This window comes from Haliotis cracherodii, unplaced genomic scaffold (genome assembly GCF_022045235.1).
Source record: "Haliotis cracherodii isolate W230 unplaced genomic scaffold, xgHalCrac1.p SCAF_2, whole genome shotgun sequence".
Taxonomy (NCBI): domain Eukaryota; kingdom Metazoa; phylum Mollusca; class Gastropoda; order Lepetellida; family Haliotidae; genus Haliotis; species Haliotis cracherodii.
In genome coordinates this window covers 76,310,072-76,332,056 of record NW_027266275.1, presented here as the reverse complement: position 1 = coordinate 76,332,056, position 21,985 = coordinate 76,310,072, and the positions used below count along the sequence as shown (strand labels likewise).

At 37.2% G+C, this 21,985-nt stretch overlaps 1 protein-coding gene across 23 annotated transcripts in view; it reads right to left on the bottom strand.

Moving 5' to 3' along the window:
• Nucleotides 1-947: 947 nt before the first annotated feature.
• Nucleotides 948-21,985, bottom strand: part of LOC139468530 (calcium/calmodulin-dependent protein kinase type II subunit delta-like) — a 135,895-nt gene continuing 114,857 nt past the window's right edge. For 7 of the 23 annotated variants that reach the window (XM_071250542.1, XM_071250547.1, XM_071250551.1 and 4 more), the window contains 7 exons: nucleotides 18,981-19,073; nucleotides 16,938-17,000; nucleotides 15,060-15,095; nucleotides 10,971-11,046; nucleotides 8,143-8,237; nucleotides 7,301-7,424; nucleotides 948-3,606 (listed from right to left, as the gene is read on the bottom strand). In XM_071250542.1, coding sequence (XP_071106643.1) covers nucleotides 3,486-3,606; nucleotides 7,301-7,424; nucleotides 8,143-8,237; nucleotides 10,971-11,046; nucleotides 15,060-15,095; nucleotides 16,938-17,000; nucleotides 18,981-19,073 — 608 coding nt within the window. In that variant the 3' untranslated portion in view covers nucleotides 948-3,485. The remainder of the gene's footprint in view (nucleotides 3,607-7,300; nucleotides 7,425-8,142; nucleotides 8,238-10,970; nucleotides 11,047-15,059; nucleotides 15,096-16,937; nucleotides 17,001-18,980; nucleotides 19,074-21,985) is intronic. The other 16 variants (XM_071250558.1, XM_071250562.1, XM_071250564.1 and 13 more) reach the window with 11 other exon arrangements.

The window sequence follows — 21,985 nt, the reverse complement described above, 5'->3', positions numbered from 1 at the left end:
TTCTTCCTACACCCCTATTATCACGAAATAGACCAACCCTGGATAACAATGAACAGACTTCCCCCTTTTCAAGTAGGGGCTCATCGGCATCAGTGGGGGTGAAAGATTGCCTAGTGGCTAAAAAGTAACGGAAAATTAAGTATTTCCATTCCAAAACACATACTGGAAAAACTTGCAGCAGCATGAGCTGAGTATCAGCAAAGTCCCCTGAATGACATATACAGAAATCTCAAACACACACATACATTTGCATGCATATACCAATGGGACTTCTAATCACTTAAGCATTCAAAAATTGTATCAAAATATTTTCTGAAAAATACTTCATACACTGAATATTATATGTAAATAATTATCACCTATCAACCTTGATATTTAATTATTTTTTTTATGGATCATGCCCGTCAAGGAATGCATGTGCATGCAGATGCATGTGCATATTTGTTACGTTTAGGAGGAGACTATGGGAATTTACAAATAGTGGCATAGAAACAAAATGACGTATCAATATTCTGTGATGATACATAGTACATTTTTTACAATTAATACAATCAATGTTATTAAAATACATCAACCATCTAATGATATCATAGGTGTACAAAATGTTTATCAATATGTATAATTCAGAGGGATCAACCTTAGTGTGGCAACAACTGTAAATGGTATGCGTTTTCATAATATTGAAAGTATCTGATGGAGCCATATTTCAGAGTCTGCATACCAAGTTTGATCAGAATGCTTGCCTAGCTCAGGAAATTGTATGACTGGCCTAAAACGGAGTTCTTCATACCTGAGTAATTCTGATCAAAAATATTCTGGACTAGTATAAAACAATATTAATTTTCCTTTCTTCAATTTGAAATTTTAATTTTATCACATGCACAGTTACAAGACAAAGTAGAGACAATTCATGTACAACAACTTCTTTATTTTACAGTAAAGGTGACGTTGCCTTTACAGCAAAATTAAGAAGCTGTTATCCATAAATTGTCTCTACTTTGTCATCCGTCAACTTCTAAGAAATACCTATCAAACAATTCACAGTTAAAAGGTTGAGTGATGGAAAACTAACAGTACCACATCATCTCTTTCCCACGGGCTTATTCAGAACAGAACTTGGTTAAGGTAATGGCATCCTAAATATCACATACCACTATCAAACTGACACCTTCTATCTGTTTAAATCCTTTCCCATCTTTTGAAGAAGCTGGCTAATAGTTGATTGGGAGATATGTATGCCTTATGTTGCATGATTTGAAGAAAGATTGATGTTTATGTAATGTAATACATCATCAGAAGTGACAATACTGGTCTTCCTACAAAGACAACAGCTTCCAGACACAGAAACAGCGACGACAAACTACAGTGTATTATGCATGGATATGAACACGAACAAATATTTGCTGGTACAAATAGAACTTTGTGCATGTAACTTAGATAAACAAAAGTAATAACGTTGACACAAATTAAAGCATGAATTTGTTCTCAAAATTGTTTTTATTACAAAAAACTGATTTCACAAATTGTACCAAAAACCATTAGAATATTGTAAGTAGGTATCTTTAGAATGGATGGAATTCTTTGGATGTACACATACAAACAGTCCAACAGGAAACTCTCTAATTAAAACTCTTGAAGAAATCCCTCACTTTCTGTTCTTAAAGTTTAAAACTATTCTATATTTCATGAAATATTGAATATCTATATTTCTAAAATCTGTTATATACATTTGCAGTAAGGCAAATATGATGTACTTTCCCAAAACATATATCAATAAGGAACAAGTTCTGATTGCTGTACAACATGAGAGAGAACTCCTTGTAATTTCTCTCCGTTAACATTCTCTAGGAAAAATGTCTAGTCATGTCCAAGTCAAGATGTGGGCAGATGTAAGCAACAGAACAATCAATACTTCAAACCCTGGTAAAATCATTCAAAAATAATTTGATAAAAATTAAAAGTAAAAATTGTCTTTAAAAATCAAATAGCAGCCGAATAAGATGTGCAAATAATAAGTTATAATAATAATATTTTCAACAAAAATTACACAATGTTTTTACAGTTCCATTATAAAGTGGAAAATCATTATGATGTTTCCTGAGAAAAAAATGTACAGAACCTATGAAAGATGGCAAATAAAAAGAGGGAGGGACTATATGCAAACCATTATATACAACAAACATATACCACGGACTACACCTAGTGGTGGGGCACTGGCAGCTTCAAAACATATCCATTACACTTGGGTACAAGACCTTTACCATGAAACAAATACTTGGGGCAACTGTAAAACACCTTTCCAGTGCTAACAATTGTCAAACTAGCTTTTCCATTTTTAGCAGTCAACATAAAAGTCTTTGTTAAATTACAATTAAAACATATTGCTATTCTATAATTACTAATTATTTTTGAAAGATTAAAATATTCATATCTAGATTCTAAATGATTATGAGTTTCAATAAATTAAAAAAATTATTTTTACTTGTTTTAAAAACCTACGAATCAAAATATATTATGCATAAAATTACACGTTACAAAGTACATTCGAACTGCATACAATTCATAGTTCCATGACTTTATTTCCCAAGCAAGCAAGACAAGAGCACCATTATTCCGTCAACAAATGAGGGGAAATTGTCTGGGGTAAGATATCTACTCATCTTAGGAGCAAAGAAAGGGTAAATATTCAGCATATAATTTTGTTAATATAGAAAATCCTATAAATGTGGTTATAGGTTGCTCATAAGATTGACAAATTTTGCAAGTATCAATTCATTTGTTTTTCAAACTACTAATGAAACTACAAACGAGCCCAAGGCCAACAATTTGAGAAACTGTCTGCATACACAAATGCTTAAAACAGACAGAACGCCGCAATGCTTCAAAAACAAAACACACACTGAGAAAACGAGCAAAAGTCAACGATGATACCAGTATTGCACTTAACTGAGAATAGGGATTTCATGTCTCTTATGCTACGGTTCATTAGCCTTCCTCTTTCGATAATATCAGTGACCAAATACTACATCACGAGTATCAAACCCATGTACATGCAACCTGGCTCTGAACACAGACTCGAACCTAGCCATGGTAACTCAGACCAACCGTGCATCGCATGACTCAACACATGCATGTCACGTCTGTATGCCATGGCAACAGTTGCCGTGGTGATGGCATCCTGGCATAAGTAGTTGGTTTTACTGGCATGTTTACTAACGAGACCATTACTCTTTCGTTCATACAGTAAAGCATGCCTTTCGCATGTGTTCTCGTCGTCGTGCCAACCCGCTATGCCATTTCATGATGCATCGATTGCAAAAGTATGTTAAATGGAATAAAAGATTTTTCCATGGACAATCACAGTGTACCGACCAGAGAGGACTTGAAGACAGTTCGGAAACAAGATGCCTCAGAAAGCTAAAAATTGTCCAAAAACTGAAGATTTTCTTCACATCATGACCGTCGTCGTCACTTGTGTTGCACGTCTATTTTGCATGTGGGGCTGACGCGCTTCCGGACCTGTGGAAATGTACGTTCTGCCACTTGCCATCTTTTCTCTGCCAGATTCTCGTTTCTTCAGACTGCATCGTCACTGGCAGGCCGTTTCTGAAACAATAACGATCAGGCAATTGTTATCAACAACATTCAAACCATTTTTTAGTATGTCAATACTTCGAACTCCAGAAGTTAAACAACAAACAATGATATGCCAAAGGATGAAATTAAATAATGCTCATTGCAGTGGACTTCAGTTCATGCAACTTACACTGCTAGTTGTGATCACCCAAAGCTAACGTCGGAATGCCAAACATTTCTGTGCATCCCCATAAATTTTGCAATTGATCTACATATGAGGGCAGCTATGACATTTGTAGGAAACTTGGTCAAGTGATCACTGAACTGGTCAGGTTGCAAACAGAAAAAAATACCAAAGAAAAATACTGACATATGAATGGAGATCCATCACACATGAAAAATATTCAGGGTACATGCCAGGAGTGTACCTAGTGCCAGAGAGTTTAGGATTCATGCCACCAATTTGAATCCTGGTAGCTAAGGGGCATGACTCACTCTATATCAGTGAATCCTGGTAGCCAGGGGACATAACTCTGCACTATAAATCAAGTGAATCCTGGTAGCTAGAGGACACAACTCTACACTCTAAATCAAGTGAATCCTGGTAGCTAGAGGACACAACTCTACACTCTAAATCAAGTGAATCCTGGTAGCTAGAGGACACAACTCTGCACTGTAAATCAAGTGAATCCTGGTAGCTAGAGGACACAACTCTACACTCTAAATCAAGTGAATCCTGGTAGCTAGAGGACACAACTCTGCACTGTAAATCAAGTGAATCCTGGTAGCTAGAGGACACAACTCTGCACTCTAAATCAAGTGAATCCTGGTAGCTAGAGGACACAACTCTACACTCTAAATCAAGTGAATCCTGGTAGCTAGAGGACACAACTCTACACTCTAAATCAAGTGAATCCTGGTAGCTAGAGGACACAACTCTACACTCTAAATCAAGTGAATCCTGGTAGCTAGAGGACACAACTCTACACTCTAAATCAAGTGAATCCTGGTAGCTAGAGGACACAACTCTACACTCTAAATCAAGTGAATCCTGGTAGCTAGAGGACACAACTCTACACTCTAAATCAAGTGAATCCTGGTAGCTAGAGGACACAACTCTACACTCTAAATCAAGTGAATCCTGGTAGCTAGAGGACACAACTCTACACTCTAAATCAAGTGAATCCTGGTAGCTAGAGGACACAACTCTACACTCTAAATCAAGTGAATCCTGGTAGCTAGAGGACACAACTCTACACTCTAAATCAAGTGAATCCTGGTAGCTAGAGGACACAACTCTGCACTGTAAAACAAGTGAATCCTGGTAGCTAAGGGACATAACTCTGCACTGTAAATCAGTGAATCCTAGTAGCCAGGGGACATAACTCTGCACTCTAAATCAAGTGAATCCTGGTAGCTAAGGGACATAACTCTGCAATCTATATCAGTGAATCCTAGTAGCCAGGGGACATAACTCTGCACTCTATATCAGTGAATCCTAGTATCCAGGGGACATAACTCTGCACTCTATATCAGTGAATCCTGGTAGCCAGGGGACATAACTCTGCACTCTATATCAGTGAATCCTGGTAGCCAGGGGACATAACTCTGCACTCTATTTCAGTGAATCCTGGTAGCTAAGTGACATAACTCTGCACTGTATATCAGTGAATCCTGGTAGCCAGGGGACATAACTCTGCACTGTATATCAGTGAATCCTGGTGGCCAGGTGCACTGTCATTACCACTGGATCCTCCTGCATGGTACCATTGTGACACCACTTAGACACCCAAACCTCATGCATCACTTGTAGGCTTGGTGTCCACAATCAAAACAGAAATTGGATGATATACATTTGCAATATTAATTTGCTGAAGCCAATCTTTAAGCAGGTACTGCCAACACTTCCTTCATTGTTGATGTACAGTGAGAACAGAGTGTAATCTGCACTATTTTGAAGCAGATTCAAAGTTTCTAAAATTTGGACTACATGTTTAAAATAGAAAGTTTGTGCATGTCATGAATACTTTTCACAAACTTATACACCACCACCAAAAGAGAAAAGAAGTTGCAAAACATGAATGATATTGCTCTATTTTACAGGAATAGGGAAGGTATATAAAGATATTGCTCTAAACATGGAGGGAGGGAATAATAACATTGATATAACTCTACATGGCAGGGATAGGGAGGGTACAATCAGATCTCTGTAACTCTAAATGACAGCTGTATGGAGGGTATAACATTGATATTGTTCTACATGGTATTAATAGGGAATAATTACTCAAAATGACAGGTAAAGGCAGGTCATAAGTAAGTTGAAATTGTTCTAAAGAGTAGGAATAGGGAGGGTATAAGACAGATATAGTTTTATATGGCAAGAATAAGGAGGGTATAACATTGATATTGGTCTACATGGCAAGAATAGGGAGGGTATAAGACAGATATAGTTTTATATGGCAAGAATAAGGAGGATATAACATTGATATTGGTCTACATGGCAAGAATAAGGAGGATATAACATTGATATTGGTCTACATGGCAAGAATAGGGAGGGTATAACATTGATATTGGTCTACATGGCAAGAATAGGGAGGGTATAACATTGATATTGGTCTACATGGCAAGAATAGGGAGGGTATAACATTGATATTGGTCTACATGGGAAGAATAAGGAGGATATAACATTGATATTGGTCTACATGGCAAGAATAGGGAGGGTTTAACATTGATATTGGTCTACATGGCAAGAATAGGGAGGGTTTAACATTGATATTGGTCTACATGGCAAGAATAGGGAGGGTATAACATTGTTCTACATGGCAGGAAGGGGATTGGTTCCACAAAATGGAAGAAACACTACAAGACAAAACTCAAAGATACTACTACTAATGAGGATGTGCCAGGTATGTAGCGGTGCAACAAACATCAGTGTTTCTCATGGCAGCTGAATGCCCAGTCTTAGTTATGTTGTAAATGTTTCAGACAAAGTTTCTACTTCTAAGTACAAACACGTAAAAAATGCAAATCTAAATAAAACTATTGACATTGTGATTCACCACCACATATGACAGGAAGAAGATATTTTCATAATTCATAAAATGAATTTTGATAAAGGTTGGCACCACCACCTTGTCATCAATACCTCTACCTAATAGACATTTACCACATAATCAAATCTCAAACTCTATTCCCCACCAATCCATCATCCACCACCAGAGAGAGCGTGTAATTGCAGGCCCATTTCTCCCCAGGGGTTAGTGTAGTGTACACATGTCACTAAGAAGGGGTTAGAACCAGGGTCCATTTCCTCCTAGGCATCCATGTCCACATTAGGGTTAATGATGAACTGTAAGTGTTTCGATCAATCCATAGAACAGGGTCATGAACCTTTTTGCACTTCGTGAACACCTGGTGTCATCACTGATTTTTAGTGACCTATTCATATAATTTATCACTATTTTGCCTTTTATGACTGATGGAATCGGTTCAGGCAGATAATCAAGACTGAGACTTCTCCGCGTTGATGTATCTTTAGGCAACTCTTCTTGAAATAAAGACCTCAAAGTTTGGTTTCACAAGGTAATCGTAGTACCTACAACTGTCATAACTCCATTACTTTCTGGATGTGGTCTTGGGCGTAGAAGCTGAGAAACACTGATTTACAAAATCATGGTTGTAAAAAGCAAACTAAATAAGAGAGTAGGACACAAAATGAACTCACGTGACCGACCTGTCTATGTACTGCGTAAGTCTAATATACGCAATGCAAGCCGCATCCTCCCCTAACAGATGAACGTGGGGGTTCAAAATGCTGGTGTTCACCGGCTTGTTATTTTTTGACAAAACTGAAACCAGAGGATATACAATTGTACATATCTTCAAAAAACACACAAACATTTTTACAAAAATGCAAGAACTTTCTTTCTACTATGACAGATTTCTCCCAAAGTCTAATAATAGTTTTATTTCAATTTTCATTTTTTTTGAGAAAAGGGTTGTATATATGTTCAATTTGAAGGATGTCCTGTACATGTCCTCTGTGTACAATACAGGTTATACTGACTTTTACACTGGTTATCAAATCATAGTAAAACATTAACTTCTAGCCTATACTACAAATCTATGTCGGTCTGGATGTAGACATTTAGCACCAAATGGTTCAAATGGAGCCTAGGTCAATGTTTAATTTCTAGAGCTAAGGCAATTCATACTTGCCAAAGCTTTCTAGACATAAGATGGCTTATTTTTTTAACTTATTCTCCAGGGTCTGGGCAACAAACTAGTCCAGAGGGTAAACGTGCAGAATGCATGGTCCCTCCTTGAAGCATACTAAACATGTACACTAACATTAGGAGTCTCGCCTGACACCAAGTGGCAACATATTACAACATTATTACTTAATCATTTAGTTCTATTTGAAAGGGAACAAAACAAACCATGACAACTTAATGAAAATAGCTTCATGAATCATTTCAATTCATCTAGGAATAGTTTTAAACTTAATATCAGTAAACCATCCCTCCTTTCCCCAACCTCTGTATCCGTGTTTGTGTCTGTACTCACCATGATCAAAGTAAAACTTATGGAAGTCCATGCCTACTATTAGATTGCCAAGAGCCTCGGGTTCAAAACTCGTCAGGTGAGGGTCAATGAGCTTCCTGAAACACAAAGAAGGCATCCTGTACGTGATGAAACCTACTTCCCATTGTCATATAATGGATAGTGTTACGATGTGTTAAACCAATCTGATAAACTTGGTATAACAATTTGAGGAATATGCAAATATGCAAACTCTTTACACAGATGCAATGCCAACTTGCTACAAAATCTTGACATAATACTCCTCTAAAGGTGACCTAGGTTTCCCAAGTGAGAGTTGTTGGAAACAAACATGGCTGCGAGTAATTATTGGCCCTATATAACAAATGGGGTGGTTCACTCAGGCTTTGTATTCCTACTCTATTTCAAAGGTTACACATTAGCAAATGAAAACAGGTCTTCAACTTAAATTATTTTAGAATGACATTACAGTAAACTACGGTTATAATGAACTCTAAGGGAGCACTAATTCTAGTTTGTTATAACCATAGTTTGTCATAAGCATATATACAGCGAATGGCAGGGACCCAAAAATAAGTTTATTACATCCGTCAGTTAGTTATAAGCATGTTCGTTATAAACGGTTACTGTATAAGATGAAGAGATTATTACCCTTGTGTGTTTCTGTTTCGAAAACATCCTATGTTAGGAATAAAAAGTAGGTATTGTGCTTTTCCAAGGCTCGCATAATCTCAAATCAAAACAGCTTCGCTGTCTCGCCCTGCTTGGTATTTCCAAAGAAACATTGTCAACATCCGTAGTCAGGATCTGCTTGTAGTATATCACAGTTACATCGGGAATGCTGGCAATCCAATTTCCACACTACCCTGAATGTTCATGCAGTTCTATTGAGCGGGTTTGGTGGACCAATATTTCAGTTAATAATGGTGGGTGGGTTTGACGTGGGAAGAAAGCCTGCAGTGATGCATGAGCATGAGCACTGATCTACCAAGAAACATCATCAGTTTCACAATAGTCTGTTTTGTTCATATTTATACACACTTTTACGTGTAAAAAGACATAAAAACCTTTGATACGCTGTATTTGTGCCAAGGCCCAATTAGTACTAATTGAGTTGTTTGAATATTTATATATTTTGTATATTAACTACATTTATTTAAAATCTGAGATCGAAAAAACAGTTTTTTTCCATTTCCGTGAGTACTTTAGTATAAACGTGTATGTGATAATATTGTGATATTCATGAGACCTAAAAACTCGAATTAGAATTCAATTTCAGATGGCCAGACAACAGACATTATCATACCTCCATGTCAGAATGATGAGATCTGATTGGTCCATGTGATCTTGATAAAAATACTATGTATTCCGCCTTTGAGGGGAATAAATTTCTCAGCGGGGGAATAAATTGCTTCTACCCCGCCACGAGCAGGACAGGCTGCACATGGATTTCTGCGAGGCAGAATAAATCGCTTAGACCCTGCTTCAAAGCAAAAAGCTGCATGCTTTTTCTGAGTCAATGAAAGTCACGTGACATAGCACAAGCTAACCTCCCTCAATGGAACAGCTGTTTCCTAACAATCTTTGAATTTGTTTTAATTCTTTTACAATGTCCTATTAAATATTGTCGGTAAGATAAATTTGTTGTAGCAGGATCACTCGGGGTACATGGGGTTTTATGCCACTTGCCTCTGGCTCATGGTATAATACCTAACGTGTGACGCATAACACCACATGTACCCCGAGTGATCCTGCTACAGCTCATAATGCGTTATGACTTTCAGTCAAGTGAGCTATCAAAGAAGCCTATCAGCAGTTGAGTGGTAGATATGTAAGCTAGTCCTCTGTGATCACAGCAGCTGTCACCACTGTGGACAGTTCAGTCCTGCTTGTGCAAACAGAAATCATTATCTACAACCTGTGGCTAAAACGCTTTGACATTCACTCATGATAGTGTCACGCAAAACTGGCTATCAAACCTACAATCTCAGCACGCAAAAATGCGCAATGAATGAAATCGTTGTTACTCTATTTCAATCTGATCGAGTCGATTATTTGGAGCATTTTAAAACATGTCTTTGCATGCATGGTAAAGTGTTTCTCTAGTGTCTGTAAAGCTGAAGATTACTTAAATTGCCTATTAATAGATTATCCACTTGGAGAACACAATCTTTTCACCACTTCAACACATCCTTTCATTGATTGTTCTCTGTAACTGTTTTTCAATATTGAAACTTTTGCATATATGCCAATCAATGATCTGCAAAAACTTCATCAAGAGAAATTTTAATAGAAATGTTCTGTGACACAATATCCCATTCATATTATGTCTCTCAAATTAAACTGCGTTGATCTTCCGATATATTTCCTCCGCACCCCTCTGAAATATGACGCACATATAGGGATGAAGTCTTTGAAAAACATTTAGAAGTGATACGCAGAAGGAAGAGAATTTATGGAGGTCAACTTTGTTATAAAGAACACAACATATCGGAGCATACACTTACCCCTTCATCAGGCGAATAAATGCTATGAAGCAGAGAACATATATATATGTACCTGTAAGAAACAAAAGTGACAAGATAACAATGGCGGAAACTTAACAAGGGAAGCCAACTGATAATCGGCTGTGAACAATGTCAAATGGAAGCCAACATCTTAATATTGTAAACGGTTATTATTCACCCGTTGGAGTACAGGTATATACTCTGAACCGTTGTGTTCCTCGTAATAAAGAAAGACATCCATAAATTCTCCTCCTCACATATAGGTTCATATAAGGCAGGAGCATCCTGCCATGGGTTGTGCAATGGCACATGAACACCACTCACGTGTACGCTTCATAGTCCCCGCTGGTGATGGCCTGGAGCATCTGTTCAGTCAGCTTGATGATCTCCTGTTTCCGACCTGAAACACAACAACACAGAGTCTCAGAGTGGCGGCACAAGTTACTTCTGCAGAACACCAAAACATGGTTTTTAAGGACATTTAGAAAAACCTGAATAATTAAAAAAAATAAATTTCATTACATGTCTTAAAAAATAATGTCAACAGCTCCTGAACCTGTGGGGGTATATTCCACATGAACATGTTCGGCATGAAAGCCTATGAGAAGAGCTTTAAGCCTGCAAAGCGACAAATCTGTGTGCCCGACAGACGACATTTCTTCCTAAAGACTGTTTGCCTTGACAATCGATAAAATCAATGAATGTTCTTTTCTTGTATAATATCAGATTACACTGTCCTGGCTCCAATACGATGAATATGATTGGCACGTGTGCCCAACTCTTGATGGGGGAAACAACACTGAGAGCTTACATGAATAACAGTGTTGTAATATATTCCCTACCAAATACATTCACTGGTAAATAAATGATACATACTTAGTATATTCTAACATACTATTGGCCATTACAGTAGAAAATCTAGAATATATTCTTAAATAATATTGCCTATTATTGAAGAAACTCTAGACTATATTCTTAAATACAATGACTATTACTGAAGAAAATCTAGACAATAAACAAACAGTAACAGTTATATGACAGTATATAGGTTTCTAAGTCCCTTCCATATTTCTAAAATATGATATTAACGCACATAATAACATACTGAATATGAACTGTTTCTGAAGAAATGAGACACACAAAAACACTAAACATTTTGTTCTAATACTCGAGTAGCTGCAAGTTCAAGAGGAGGTGATTTATGGACCAGTCCACATCCTGGAATCAAGTGCATGTGTTAGAAGTAAGGTCAGCCCACACCCAGTCACGTGATGACCACGCCGTGCAGGTCGGAGCAGGTAGTACCATCCACCAAAACAGTCATATCTCGACAAAAATACTTCATTGGGTGATTGGAAACATTTCAGAGGGGAATCTTAGCAATAGGGTTAAAAACCATCATAACAAAAAATGATAAGGCCTAAAATATACTACTAAAAAATTGTTAAGGACCACCCAGTTCTTTCATATTACTATGGTTACCTTTTCATGGCATGGCAGATGAACCATACTCAACAAAAAAAGTTTAGGAATCATGAATATCTTGTGGATGATCCCTGACAGTTTTGGTTCAGTAAATAGAATCGGGTGATAGTTAACTTTTTTTTAGCAGTATATGTATCTCGTTCCCATCTAGGGTACTAAGCAAAACCAGTGCTTTGCAACACCATCTGTAGGCTTGGTATACCGACTTGTATGTATTGGCATGAGTTATGATAATGTGGCTAAAATGGAATACTAAAATTTGGAGAGAAAACCAAACAAACGTAGGCTGAAAATGACATGGAAGAAACAAAGAGCAGAAAGCTTAACTGTGACCCAGCCATTGTTTCTCTCATCCAAGTCTTAACCCCTTATGTACTCCGATTTATTTCACATATGCAATAATTATCATATTCAATAAGGTAAACTGAACAGTTTGTTAATACCGGAAAGAAAGAAGATGGATGAATATTACTTTTTTCTCAGGTTGTCATATTCTATGGAAAGCTTTCATAATCTACTCTTAGATGTAGTAAATGGTAAATCAGAAAAAGATTTCCTCAAGTATCTATGTAAGATTATATATTTCTGCTGTTAAACACATTCATCTTTCATAAACCAGAGCTCCGTGCCAAGGCTGTCCCACCACCTCTATCTATCAAGGATAATATTGCCGTGATATATGGACATGAAGCATAAGCCATTTTGCTGTTGATGAAAGAAAAACAAATAATATCTGTACCATTAATCACATCCATCAACATTTACGATAATTAACTAGAAGCTTCAAATAATTATCTTACACAGGTTCATAAAATCCTCATAAATTGTTCCCTTAATATAATGAAACTGCATCTCTTTACCTGCTCAAGACCTGGTTTACCTGAAAACTACTTTTCATTAATGCCCTTATCTATACATTTTATACCGACAGATTTGTCTCAGCAATATTCCAGCTATATGATGGCAACCTGTGAATAGTCTAGTCTGGACCGGACAATCTAGTGATTGTCAATCCACACCTTTGTGGGGAATGAGATCAGTCTTTCTTCCAAGTCAGTGAGCCTGACAACCCAATTGTTTTAGTTGCCTGTTATGACCAGCATTGGTTGTTGGGGAACTACTAGGTGTAGGTGTTTTGAATTTGTCCCTTTCACGTTTGTTTGGACTTTGTGTGTGACAGATAGGCAAATGAGTATGTTAGGTTGAACAGCGTTTCAGTCTCAACATAGCATACCAGCTTAATGTGGAAGGATGCCCCAAAGTGTTTGATGTTAACACTATGATGCAGTTCTGCAGTCAGTGCTTTATTAGCATGTTGTTGTTTTTACGCCACACTCAGCAATATTCCAGCAATATGATGTCTGTAAATAATCCGAGTCTGGACCAGACAATGCATCATTAACATCTATCTATGTAATTGGGATACAATGACAGCATCAACCAAGTTGGCAAGCCTGACCACTCGATCCCGTTAGTTGCCTCTTACAACAAGCATAGTCGTCTTTTAAGACAAGCATGGGTTGCTGAAGACCTACTCTAACCCGGATCTTCACGGGTCTATTACCATGTAGGGCATGACTTCACTTATCACTAAGACTAGGTAGGAACCAACTCAAATCCAGTCCAGCCCTGGTGGAGAGTTGGTTTTAAGCCATGAATGAAGGACCACACTGAATTGTTTCCCTCAATTTCTGTTTGTTTCTGTAGGTCGAAAGTCAAAATCTGAGGGAACTGAAAACATTTCATCACAACAAACCAATTTTTTATTAAGTTTTAACTCTTAAAAATCTTTTAAAACACATCAAACAGTATCAAATTAAACAGATTGGGGCACACCAGAAACAGGTTTCACAAAAGTGGTCATTGGGGAATCAAACCTGGGCTGTAAACACTGACCACTGGACTACCTTGCCTGTATGTTTCCTAGAGGCAAAGATCATGCATGGTTTGTATTGTGTCCTTTATATCATGCCATGGTGGACGTTAGGATGTGTGTCTCAGGATACAGGACATGCATGCTGCAGGCAGGACTGATTCATCCTATAGTGTGAGACATTGGTTCATCCTGAAGTGTGAGACATTGGATCATCCTGTTGGGCGATATTGAGCTACAGGATTGGTTCACCCTGATGTATCGGATACTGGTTCATACTGTTGTGTGATATTGAGCTACAGAATTTGTTCATCCTGTTGTGTGATATTGAGCTACAGGATTGGTTCATCCTGTTGTGTGATATGAGCTGTATATTGAGTTGAACTTGTGTATCCAAGTATCTCATGTAAAACATGCAATTGGGCTCTAAGGCAGATATACATCTAGTTTCCTAAAGGCAAGGTAAAAAACTAAGTCAGATATCCATCAGTAATTCCAGTTCAGCTGAAATGTTTAAAACCAGACCAACTCAACATTTCCTAATTATATAAGGTAAAGTTAGTGACCTACCACAAAATGGCTTATTGCCAGGAATACTTTTCTTCACAATTTGATCAAACAGGTGACTATCATATGACACTAAGTTGATGACTTGATCACAGAAAGCATGACACCAAGATGTGCATGACTGCAACAGGTGCTATATGATAGTCTCCATTTGTACAGCAAGACAAATTAGCAAGCAATGAATATGTTGTGGTGCCTTGACACTAATGACATCCTCTATATGTCATGGTCCTTACATGATATTGTTCAGTGATAAGCAAAGGATCATATATGAATATGAAAGGACACCTGATGACACCCTTATAGGCTCCATGGAACACCCTGGATATGATATGTATGGGTGAGGGGTTGTGGGTGGTATATAGTCATCCTTTACTGGGGAATTGATTATACATGTTGAGGGCATCCTGCATGTACATCATACGAGGTATGGTGGATATTACATGTTCAGGGAGCCTTCACCAGACCCACGAGTCAGATCATCTTACCAGTCAGACCCTTGGTAGCTATCACACGCCTCTTTGCTTGGAACAATAGGGAACAAAACATTAATCATATATTGTCAAATATTTTAGAAGCTATCTTTTTTTCTCCATATTTGATAAAGTTCACCAAGTTACGAATGAACCACTTTGCTTGGCATCAAACAACTAAACCTGAGACAGTGATTTCCTGATCCAAACAAAAGGGAGCATGCAATTAGCATAGATAGAGCTGATCAAATACATATATAGTTAAACGTCTAAATTTTGTAAACTTTTTGTAAAATAACAACTTCTCGTAATATATCTTTAAGATGAAACATCTTTACAAGCAAGATTGATGATTTAAATCCTTTTATTATTATTAGTGTAAAACTGTCTGTATCGAGCACTGTTATACAAACTAAATGTCACTGGCTGCAATATTGATGACTGTAAGCCCAAACTGAAGCCACACAATCAGCTGTCACCAGACAGTATACCAATCTTAACTTCTGCTGGGACACAATTACACAGTGGGATATCTTGTACATTTTCACATTAATGATCTGCCTTTATCGTCCGTAAATCTCAGAAACTAATCTGGTGAGATGCTGTGCTATTCAACACAAACCTACTCAATCAAATTTCAACTAAATCTAAAATCAGACACTTTAAAATATATATGCTTGTTCAGCAACTTTCTGAACTTATCAAAGAGCAAGTTGAATGTAAGCTTTTGTTTCTTCTTACATGCATTGAATTTAAAAAAAACCTTTATACTAAGCATTGTCCTTTTTTAATATGTTGGTTTCTTTGCAAAACATCCACAAGAACACTAAGTGAAGGTCACATGCTGATCACTTCTGTAACATGTTCACTTTCGTATGACATCGGTACATTGGCTGGTTCTGCAAATCTAGTGTCATGTGATCCCTACTGGGTCAAAGACAAAGGTTTGGAATAGAGGCTAGATCATTAACTATATCTATCATAGAATTATTCATATCACATGATATCACATTATCACATATCAATATCCTCAATTAAATAAATAATATTCCTAAAAATGGGATTTTTGAAATAATTTTCGCAATTTTGATACAACTGTTGAGTGGTAAAGTACAGAGTTTGCTGATTCTGGCCAGTATGTAAATGCTGTATGATTGGTATAGAGTCACTGTGGAAGTGTATGGTGACCTGCACACTACTCTGTGTGTTTGTCCTACTGACAACCAGCCCAGCTCTTGGAATTTTTAACCTTGGAGGTCCATTATGTATGTCATGAGGGGGAATGTTCAACACTCGCAATTCAGACAACAGCCAAGGAGCCTACTTGACTCTTGACATGACTGGAATTATGCCATTGTATCATTATTGCCTCATAGTCCTACTGGAAGGATAAACGTTTCTGTCATGATGTTCAAATGTTTTTTTCTGTGCCGACTTTGATGTGATTACATTATGTTCAGCTGAAAGCTTCATTCATGGAATTCTGCCCTTAGCCATGTTTCAAGACGAAAATAGGATTGACTTTAAAAAAATATGTTCACATTCTTTTTTACAATTTGTTTTCATCTGGCTTCTTGGCTGTTTCTGAGAAGGAACACCATTAGGTTGCTGCACTCTGTGACAGAACCACACACCATCGGACTGGGTAGAAATTCTAATCTCTAAGACATCTCTATGAATGGCACTAAGTACTAAAAGCATGTCAAAGAAACATGAACAAAATGCACAAAATCAAAACAATTAACTAACAAACCCCAAAAGCAGACTAAGAGTTATAATCAAGACCGTGCAAACTGAAAGTGATCTAAAACAGAACGCATGTGACCCCAGTAGAGTGGGCAGGATATGGGTGGGATGGTGGCTTCACTTCTTGTTCATTCCTTCTATACTCACTGTCAATATCTGGCTTGCCTGATGGACAGAGGAGAGGAAAGGAGATAGGATGAGAGCTGACAGCTGTAGTCATCCCATCAGAAGAAGTAGAGAGAGGAAACCAATCATACTAAGCACTGCTTTCTTACGCATGGTTCAACAAAATGGTTAACATACATCTTCATGCAAACTTAGATACTCTGTAATAGACTCTGTAATATTACAACATGCTGTCTGCTGGAATCAACTGAAGATTGGTTTTGAAGAAAACTGGAGTGAAATTAGCAGTATACAAATCCATCCATTTAAAATAAAAACAAAATATACTAACTTATTTTCCATACTTTATTGACACTTCAAAAGGCTAATGTCTTTTATGTTGCCTGTTCTCCAATTCTCCATTCTTATTGTAAAATGATTGGGATAGATTAATCTGACATCTTGTTTTACAGGTATTCTAGGCCAAAATGCAAAGATGGAAAAGCAAAAGAAACTAAAACACTTTGGGTGGACTGGAGGTCACTCAATAGTTACTGTTAACACATTAACCTAAGAATTCAGGAAATGTTCCGAAGAATGTTATCATAAATATCTTCTCAAACCATTATTTTACTTTTGTAAAACTTGGTCTTAACATAGAATGTTAACATATGTTAATGTAAAAAAATTTCACATTAAAGGATGTCAATATGTTTTTTTACAGAGAATTTGAATATGTTACAGATGGATTTGGAATACTCAATAATACTTGCAATTGTCAAAACTCAAACCTCACAAAAAAAACTGCCATGTGTTGGAATTAATGTGTGACTAATCACTGTGTTTCATAAGTATAAAATAATCTTGTTTACATCAATCAACTGAGACAATAAACACAAATAACCACACATGCTGCATCGCAAACATTCACCACCCCATATAGAACAAGAGGCCTCCACTACAGACGATACAGGTGTGTTCATGTTGGAGGTATCACTGTGTGGAGGAGGTAACACTCCTATCCATAGCATCACATGTCTTGTGACTGGATATTTGGCACAGTAAATGACGCAATCATTTCAAACACTCACCTGTGCATCTCCTGCAAGGTCTCGATCATTTCATATCAGACAAAGGATAAATTCGGAATACATTACTATCTTAATCTTGGTGTTCATCAACAACATTTATCATCTTGTTGAAAATCCATCTTGACATACTGGTCACAGAGGCTGCTTCAGGTTCCCCCTTCTCCTAGCATAAATGCTCATTTAACAAATTACATGTTCCATAAAAACAACTTTTAGTAACTATTGAAATACTGAACATAAATTCTAGTTTCTACCAACAAAACAACACAGAGTAAATATTACAAGAGTGGGTTCAACACACACATCTGATGGATGACCAGTCTGGGTGACCAGAGGACACTGTGTCATGGTCTGTCTACTACCAATCCCTTCAAGCATCTAACTCTATTCAAAATATTTTATTTAGCTCTGTTATAGGAGGCATAAAACTTCAACTTAAACTAGAGGAACATGGCTGAAGTATTGAATGAGCATGAGAAGATGGCAGTGAAGATGGCACAGCTCTTGCTGCTCAGCTCATAATCCATGTTTCTGTCTGATTGTGTATGGATGTGGTCTAAGAGCATATTCCAGGTGACGACATCCACAGACACCCCACACTGCAGGGTCAGAACATGCATGACAGCAAACAAATAACGGTACATGCCAATGTCTCAACACAACCATAATCTGTCTCACAGAGATCTGGCTGTAGTGGTTGCAGTACACACCATGCCATTGTCTCAATATACTAATGACTTGTGTCAGAGAGATCTGGCTGTAATGGTTGCACTACATGCCAATGCATACATACTTTATGACGTCTCTTTGAAATCAAAAGTCTGAACACTTTCATTGATCAAAACATTCAAAGTATTATTCCTTTGACCTTGGAAAAATGAAACGGTATCAAAACGGTATATCCTCATTGAACAAAGACTACTATCCCCTGATCTGTGTCTAACCCATGAGATGTGAATGTGATTCCCCTATGAAAAATCAAAGAGTGTATTACTTGTGGACTCACTCTTAGTGTCCTCATCCTCGATAGTACTACTGTCTGTCGACTCCTTGATGCCATCGTTCTTCTTCACGTTCAAACTGCGGCCTGCAAACAGAAAAAGACACTCTGTAAGCTATGGTACAAAAAGCCATGTTGCTGTCCCGTGAATTGTTGCCACTTTGGTTATGCAGTGCTCAAGCATTGCTACACTGACCTTGACTTTAGAACATAAGTATTTCACATTTCAACAAAGCAGACCATAATTCAATTAATAAAAAAACTTTTTTTGATATTTAGAAACCTCAAAAACTCCACACCTATAACATTTATAAAAAAAACTTGTTAAACACGGATCTACTAAATATTTGAGGTAGATACTGAAACAGCAAAATCCATTGAATGATCTTCAAAATGACAGTTCAATTTTATGTAAGCAATTAGCATTGAGAATAAAGACATTGAAATATGATCACTACACATTGTAACACCAACTCATAAAAGCACAAGACACTTTGTTATAAATATATGCATGGCATTCAAACAGATCATCACATACGAATGATGACTTTACTGAAATGGTCAATGTTTCATGAAGTTTTATGAATCAACTCCATGCAAAATAAGCTTAAAGAAAGCAGTTAAACAGACTATCTAATTAAGAATGATCACTATCAACACGTTTGAACTCTAATTATACACAATAACCAGAATCCAAATCTCCTTGCTGCCCAAAAATATTAAGTAAAAAATTCTTAAATCTTCAGTCCTGAAAGTAAAAATATGCAGTTGCATGGAGACTGAGGTTACACATACCAACAAACAAGGATGAGAAGAGCAAGTATATGGTTTCCAGCACTGTGACCTTGAACTACCATTCTACTCTGTACCATAAGGAGCTATATATGGCACAGCATATCTACAAAAGATTACCTTTGAGGTTTTTATGGAAGAGATGTCGAAAGCCTGGTGGTGCTTGTCTCATTCTGCCCGAGGAAAATTCCATTACCAGGAGCACAATCTGACCAGCAAAATCTGTTTGTCACTCATCTGATGACGACATAATATGATCCGAGGAAGGCAAATCCCCAAACAACCACGATGAAGATGCAGTGCCTACCTCTGTATTCTCTTTCATTATCGCAACGGCCAGCTAGCCCATTGTCATCTTCCCGACTGCCACAAGAAGGCGGCTATTGACAATTATCATGACGGACGAAGAACAGGTGATTAAGCTTGTTTGGGTTCAACCTATCTCATTAAGTGACCAGGGTAAACGAAAGTCAAAATCCTACCAGTAACAGGTTGGTATTGCCATAGGTGATGTGACACCGTCAGTGATGTGTTGTAATTGCAAGCATATTATGTCAATAATGAGATCAATGAAGCTGGTAACAAATCAGTTTTCCTCGCCAGGAACGTCCCCAACATTGATTTCAAAGCTGAACACAACAATAGAATCCAATATGACACTGGCCTGGTATCTCAACCTGACAATTTGTCAACTCATGTGTCATGACGTCATCATCTCCTTTTAGTGCCTTGGTTTTTCTGACACCCTTGAGGGTATCAATACTTGTAATGGATACAGAGGTTTGGTTTCCATAATCCCTTCATAATAACATAGGCTGCTCCACGAAAGGCACAGAAAGCTTGCTGCGTTGCTACCCAACCATAATATGCTTTATGTTTTCTACTGCACAAATAGTTTCCCTGTGGTCAAGCAACATTCAATACAAGCCTCTGCATATTATCTGATTAATATTCTTATGCAAAAGTTTCAAGATCTTCAAATACATCAATATTATCTAAATGACTTCTATTGAAATTTAAAAAAAACCCCTTTCTTTCCATTTGTTCATTAAAATAACTACCACTCTATGTTTTCTTTGAACGAGTATGACAGTTTTCATCTCATTACGTCCTTTTTCTTGAACACACAAACAAATACATATTTTTAGAAAGCTGAAAATTCGATCTATTTTTTTAAATATATTTATATTTTCGCTAGCCAGAAGATAACCCAAACTATCCAAGGGCTACAGGGCAGATGCCTTTTGTGCATCTTGTTCAGAAGACATGCTTGCTATTATTGGAAGCAGCAATCTCCACAAAATGTAGGATATTTCCACTGCAAACAAATATCCTCAAAACAGGTGTTCTAACGAATACCTAAGTTTCTTATCACATGTTCGTTTACCAGATTTTGCCAAAGGGGTATGGTGTAATTATTTTCTGCGCATAATATTCAGAATTTTTTTGTCCAAAATACTTAATCCGCTAGAGGGGGGTATGCATTATACTTGGGTGTGCCCTATACTGAAGAAAATATGGTATCTGGTAAGGTGAACAAGTAAACTGTGACAGTCATTATGTAGCTATTTACACGCTAATAAAAAAATACCTTCAACCTCCAAGAGTCAAGGAAATCTTGACCAAGCCATCTGTAAATTATGAATGTTTCAGATGCTTTATACACAAATTACTTTTCTGCTAAAGGTCAAGCAAAGAAGCTGATATTGAATTTGATCCAATACTGGCCACTTTTGGAGATCATTGCAAGCTGACATTTACCATGTATTAAAGAACACCTATCATCTGATGCCTCAAACGTACAAATGCCACATACATCATTCCAAATAAGGTACCCTGCCCATGACACATATAAATATTATGAAATCCCAAATATGATATCATCAGAGAGACAACCTTTACCCTCAAAGTGGATAGGAAGAAATTGGAGAAACTGGCAGCAATTGAATACGATTGAATCTGTTTCCCTTTGATGTTCTGTACAACATAGGCTGCATGATAGAAAATATACAAAGTCAACACCGGGGAATAACCAGTCCTAATAATAAATTCCTCGACTTCTACTCTTCAGACACAGGCAAAGCATTCAACAGACTAATTACCTTCCAAACTGCCATGAAGAGTTGGATCCTTATCAATTTCAACACTACAATGGATCCACAGATAACATGTGGAAAGGTGAACATATGTAAACACTGCATCAGCAA